At 34.2% G+C, this 6,258-nt stretch overlaps 1 protein-coding gene across 1 annotated transcript; it reads right to left on the minus strand.

Annotated features, from left to right (window-relative positions):
- Window positions 1–580: 580 nt before the first annotated feature.
- On the minus strand, window positions 581–3,212 carry Cmtr1 (Cap methyltransferase 1). Its single transcript, XM_073979404.1, has 2 exons — window positions 2,395–3,212; window positions 581–2,329 (listed from the first exon to the last, which is right to left on the minus strand). Exons 1-2 carry the CDS (start codon window positions 3,035–3,037, stop codon window positions 636–638), a joined length of 2,337 nt encoding a protein of 778 aa, XP_073835505.1. The 5' UTR covers window positions 3,038–3,212; the 3' UTR covers window positions 581–635.
- Between the last annotated feature and the right edge of the window lie 3,046 nt (window positions 3,213–6,258).

Consider the following 6,258-nt stretch of genomic DNA (forward strand, 5'->3'; position numbering starts at 1 on the left):
AGAAGATATTTTTCATTTCAAATTTTCATAAAACAAGAATCCAACCCCTGGAATAAGGAAATGATAGTATTGACTAACATATGCTACTTTTGATTAAGATTGTTAAATATACATTACGTATAAATACATGACAAATGGCGTAAATGGCGGGGCACGCCGATCGGGAAGCCCAAGGCTCCGATGGAGTAAACAAATAATAGGCCAGGCAAAACGCGTGATATTCAAAATTGGGATAGATAGGCAATAGATAGCAAGGAGTGGAAATCAGTTCGTCGTTCGGTTTTTTGGGTTAAATGTTTTATATCGGTTAAACTAAATGTCTGTTCCAGAACCTGCAAAAATCTACAAATTGTTACTACCATAACAATTTTTCCTTTATGATATCAGGTGCTCAAATCTTGTTCTATGAAAATTTGAAATGAAAAGTTATTTATTTCCTTAAAAAGGAAATATGTAAATGTCAAATGAAAAATATTATAAGGCAAATATTTTTCATTTCAAATTTTCATAGAACGAGAATCCAGCCCCAGTTCTGGAACAAACACTATGCCTTGTGCTTCCAATGCATGAAAAAAATACGTTTTATTTTTTATTTTCTTATGTTTATTTGCTTCCTACACATTTTGTGTATATTTCTATCTGTTAAAGATGAATTGCTTAAGGTCATCACGATATAAAACACGTTCATCCACTTTAATGCTTTGCTCTTCTACCTGACAAGTATTGGTCCACTTCCAAACTAGTCTTCTGGCAAAAGTGTTGCGAAATGAAGCATATAGTATATTTTGCACCTCGATTGGCATTTGATCTTTGTAGTAGGATACATTTTTGCTTCTGTCAATATAATAAAGCATATTGCGAGACTTTGACATTTTTGAAGAAAAATTGTGGCATATCTCACATAACAATAACAAACCACCAGGAACAAAGAATTTGCTTTCGTCCGAGTTTAGGGAAATTCCCAGGCGTGATGAATTATCTTTCAGTGTATAATGTCTCATTTCGGCAAAGAACATTTCCAAGTCTCTCAGTTTATAGAGTTTTTTGCTGCGAACTGTAAGAACGTTTCCTTCTTTATATGGCTTGTTTAAACTTTTAGCAAACATTGCACACATTCTCAAACGTTCACTTAAAGGCAACCTGCGGATATCCTTTCCGCCTAGAATAATTCCGTCAATAATATGGAGACAACAAACTCGGGTTTGTGTCCGGCCTTCTCCATTGTATTCAAATACCAATTCTCCATAAAACAGAGATTTCGGAGATATCTCAAACATGTATTCAACTGGCTCCCATTTCTTCATATCGGTATATCGCAATAATTTGCCCCGAGTTGTACAAATAAAAAAACTGCTGGCGTTTACATTTGTTTCTCTTCTTCCTACGGGTACAAAATACCAATCAAAAACACTGTCAATTTTTTTGTGTAAGTCTTCCATTGACAAAAGCTCCTCAGATGTTGAGTTAAAAAATGATTTATCTTCAAACCAGTCACTCATAAACTCTTCAACGAACTTTTCAGTCGATTTGTTCTCTGGCGCTTGTCTCAATTTATCTGGTAAATTCCATAAATCAAGACATTTTCTTCGACATTCAGATTGCCTTAGTTCTTTGAGCTGATTGTTGTTACAATATGCTGTAATTTTTCTTAATCCCAGAATTTGATTTTTTCCAATAGAATCATTTGACTTTTTAATGTAATCATAGAAATCAACGTCTTCCTTTATAAGGTCCGTGGCAACGATTTCAAGTACATCTTCATCATTGTTCTGGTTCAGAATGTTATTGATGTGATTTAAATACTGACATATATTTCGCGTGTCATCATTTTTCCACTTACATACTAAGTATCTCTCGGAATTCGCCGGCCGACTGCTGTTTGGTTTAATAATAGAAATCCGGTCAAAACATTTGTACATCAAATAAATGAGGCCCACGCTGAATGGTGTGAATATGTCAAATAATTTACACACAAAGCTTCCGTTACTACGAAGTATTTTTAACGCTGTTAAACACTGACACAGGTATAACTGCTTAGACAGGATTTCTTGAATATTTTCTTCCCCCTCAACGGAAAATCCACCATCAGCCATTACGAAATGAACGCCTTCTGGTGTGTGCTTGCGTATGTAAGTATTAAAGGAATCTTGGTTGGCTTCTATATATACATCACCGTCATTATTGACTCCATAATATGGATCGAATGATTCAGGCGACCCAGCGAAAAATTTGTCCAGTTTGAAGTCATTAGGACCTTTTAAAGTGAAACCAAATCCTTTTGCTTCCCAAGACTTCCTATATAGAATATATTCAGAAAATCCACCAGGACCTTTAATCCAAATATAAAGATTATTTCCAGATAAATTGATTCATTCATATTTCAACATAAATTACCTGCACATATATCAGCAAAGTACAGAAGTTCTTGATCATGTAATAACCGGCATCCTGTCTTATCTTTGGGATTGGTAAACATAAAATCCAACATCGAATCAATATTAGCCATTTTAACTGCAGCCCTATTTTGAAATATGGAACTACGTATAGTTTCAAACGGATTGCTTCTCGATCGTGCTCTTCTCAAATCCACTTCATTAAGATTGTCAAATACATTTTTGGCATTTAATATTCCGTCAAGAATATCCGGCTCTACGAACTGTGTCTCACCTTCCAAAGTTCGCTTGTGTGAGCCGCATTTAATGAAACTTAACAAATCTTCACAGCTAAATGTGAAGTTATCCGAATTTGATATCCAATTCACTTCTTCGGGAATAATAATTTCTTCCGAGTCCCAGTTATCTCCTAAGGCAAGAAAGGTTCCTTGCTTTAAACCCAAACCTTTTCTGCCATCTTGCTGGAATGCTACAATTGGCTCAAGTCGGCCCTGACTTTGTTTTCCCAGACCTTTATCGGTCTGATAGCCCATCTTTTTCATCATTTCCATTGCTTTGTTCGAATAGCTTCGACTCCACTCTGTCTTCATTTTCTTTGGAGCACTCTCGTATCCGTAATCCGCTTCGCTATTGTCCTCTTCCATCTTGATTGAGTTTATTATTTATTGCGATAAATGTTTCGACAATAAAAAATAATGTGAGCTGTAAATATATTCTTTGTTTTGTTTTTAAAAGGTAGATTTTTAGTTTCCGTTTTGAACTAGATTCTTCTATTTATGATTGTTAGCATCCGTTTTGAACCTCATTTATTTTTGATTCTCATGGCGCAATAAAAAAGGTAGATGCATCGGCGAATTGCTACTGCAAACAAATGAAATGAAAGTTCATGGCACAACTCATGGTACAATAACAAAGGTAGATGCAACGGCGAATTGCTACAACAAAGCAACTTTTTTTGTAATGTAAACTGTCAAAATTTTCACCAAATGGTCTCTTGTTGTCTCTTTTTGTCGCTTGTGTTTGTGTATAAAGCGAACACATGCTGTCTCTTACTTACCGAATAATATGGTTTTTTGTTTTGATTTTTCATGGCGAATTCCTAGTTTTTTGACGTTTTAGATTCGATCAGCTTGGCTGAGGCATCTACCTTCTTAATTGTACCATGGCACAACCACAAAGGCGGATGCGTCAGCCCAGCTGATCGAATTTGAGAAAGACTGGGAATTAGCCATGAAAAAACAAAACTAATACGCAAACGTCAAAAACCATCAAAACAAAAACCATGGTACAATTAGAAAGGTAGATGCCTCAGCCCAGCTGATCGAATCTAAAACGTCAAAAAACTAGGAATTCGCCATGAAAAATCAAAACAAAAAACCATATGATTCGGTAAGTAAGAGACAGCATGTGTTCGCTTTATACACAAACACAAGCGACAAAAAGAGACAACAAGAGACCATTTGGTGAAAATTTTGACAGTTTACATTACAAAAAAAGTTGCTTTGTTGTAGCAATTCGCCGTTGCATCTACCTTTGTTATTGTACCATGAGTTGTGCCATGAACTTTCATTTCATTTGTTTGCAGTAGCAATTCGCCGATGCATCTACCTTTTTTATTGCGCCATGAGAATCAAAAATAAATGAGGTTCAAAACGGATGCTAACAATCATAAATAGAAGAATCTAGTTCAAAACGGAAACTAATATGATTCGGTAAGTAAGATATAGCATGTCTACACTTTATAGACAATCACAAGCGATAAAAAGAGACAACAAGAGACCATTTGGCGAAAATTTTGACAATTTACATTACAAAAAAAGTTGCTTTGTTGTAGCAATTCGCCGATGCATCTACCTTTCTAATTGTACCATGACAAAAACCATATAATTCCTTTATTCTGAGTTTTGATTAGTTAAATAAACTTGCCGCGAAATTCATATGCTTTGGTATAGCTTTAGCTTTGGTATTCGCCTTGTTTACAAATGTTGACATTTTGTTTATAAATATAAATGTAAAGCATTCAGAACTCTCGTAGGTAATTTTTATTACAAATTTAGGATGAAAAGCAGTACTTTATGGTATCAAATTTCAAGTTTCATGAGTACACCCCATTACATTTTGAGAACTAAATTTACAAAAAAAGTAAGAATACAACTGATTGTCACTTCTACCTTGTATAAATATGCCTTGGTTGTAGCAATTCGCCGATGCATCTACCTTGGTAATTGTCAGTGTTCGAAAATAAACACTATGGTATCGTACCGTACCGTTCTGTACCGTACCAAGGTGGATAGGTACACTACGATAGTGTACCGCTCCGGAACACAAACACTAAAAAATATTTTAGTGATACTGTACCGGAACACAACGATAATCGTAGTGTACCGCATGCCAGAGCACTAAAAATCGTAGTGCTCCGACTGCGGAGGACAAAAAATCGTAGTGTTCCGACTGCGGAGCACTAAAAATGTTAGTGTTCCGACTCCCGGAGCACTAAAAATCGTAGTGTTCCGACTGCGGAGCACTAAAAATTTTATTGTTCCAACTGCGGAGCACTAAAAATTTTAGTGTTCCGACTGCCGGATCACTAAAAATCATTGTACACCACGTGTTGGAACACTGATTATGTTTTCTTAGGAAAATTAAATATTTGGTTAAATTTGATCAAATAAAAATTAAGATAGACTGTTACATCCATGTATGTTTAAATTAGTTAAACACATTCCGAAATTTGGTCAAAATTATGAAAAAACAATATTTAGTTTTTGTGGAATGAAGCACAAAAATCGTCGTGCCGGAGCACTAAAAATCGTTTTGTACCACGTTTTGAAACTATAAAGTAATGAACCATACATGAATTTATTATGATTTCTGAGATAATTAAATATTTTATATATATTTTTTTTAATAAATAAAAATTAAAAGAAAATGTGAAAAACATCTGATTTGGTGTTTGAACAATGGAGCACTAAAAATCGTAGTGTTCGTCTGCGGAACACTAAAAATCGTAGTGTTCCGACTGTCGGAGCACTAAAAATCGTAGTGTTCCGACTGTCGGAACACTAAAAATCGTAGCGTACCACGAGCCGAAACGCTAAAAAAATGTTAAAATAATCGTCTGTTTATTATGTGAGGAAAATTAAATATTTTATGTTTTTAGGATAAATAAATATGTATTTAATTATTATTTAATAAATTATTTATTAAATTATTATTTAATAAGTAACAATTAGAAGAAATGTATAAAACATCTGATTTGATTTTTAGAAAATAGAGCACTAAAAATCGTAGTGTTCCTACTGCCGGAACACTAAAAATTTTAGTGTTCCGACTGCCGGATCACTGAAAATCGTAGTGCACCACGTGTTGGAACACTAAAAAATAACAAAGGAATTATATTTTCTTAGGAAACTGAAATATTTGGTTAAATTTGATTAATAAAAATTAAGATAAAATGTTACATCCATGTATGTTTGGTTTGGTTTTTGGACAATGGAGCACTAAAAATCGTAGTGTTCGACTGCAGAACATTAAACATCGTAGTGTTCCGACTGTCGGATCACTAAAAATCGTAGTGTGCCGACTGCCGGATAACTAAAAATAGTAGTGTACCACGTGCAATACAATGTAATGTACCACACATGAGTTTATTATGATTCGTGAGGAAAATATAATATTTTAATATTTTATGTTTTTTTAATAAATACAAATTAAGAAATAAAAATTAGTAGGAAATGTCAAAAACATCTGACTGGTTTTTGGACAATGGAGCAGTAAACATTTTACTGTTCGACGTTTAGGTAGTCATCTGTTTATTATGATTTATGAGGAAAATTAAACATTTGATGGCTTTTGGGTCAAGTAA

This window comes from Musca autumnalis, unplaced genomic scaffold (assembly GCF_047663935.1).
Source record: "Musca autumnalis isolate F117 unplaced genomic scaffold, ASM4766393v1 scaffold_3, whole genome shotgun sequence".
Classification (NCBI taxonomy): domain Eukaryota; kingdom Metazoa; phylum Arthropoda; class Insecta; order Diptera; family Muscidae; genus Musca; species Musca autumnalis.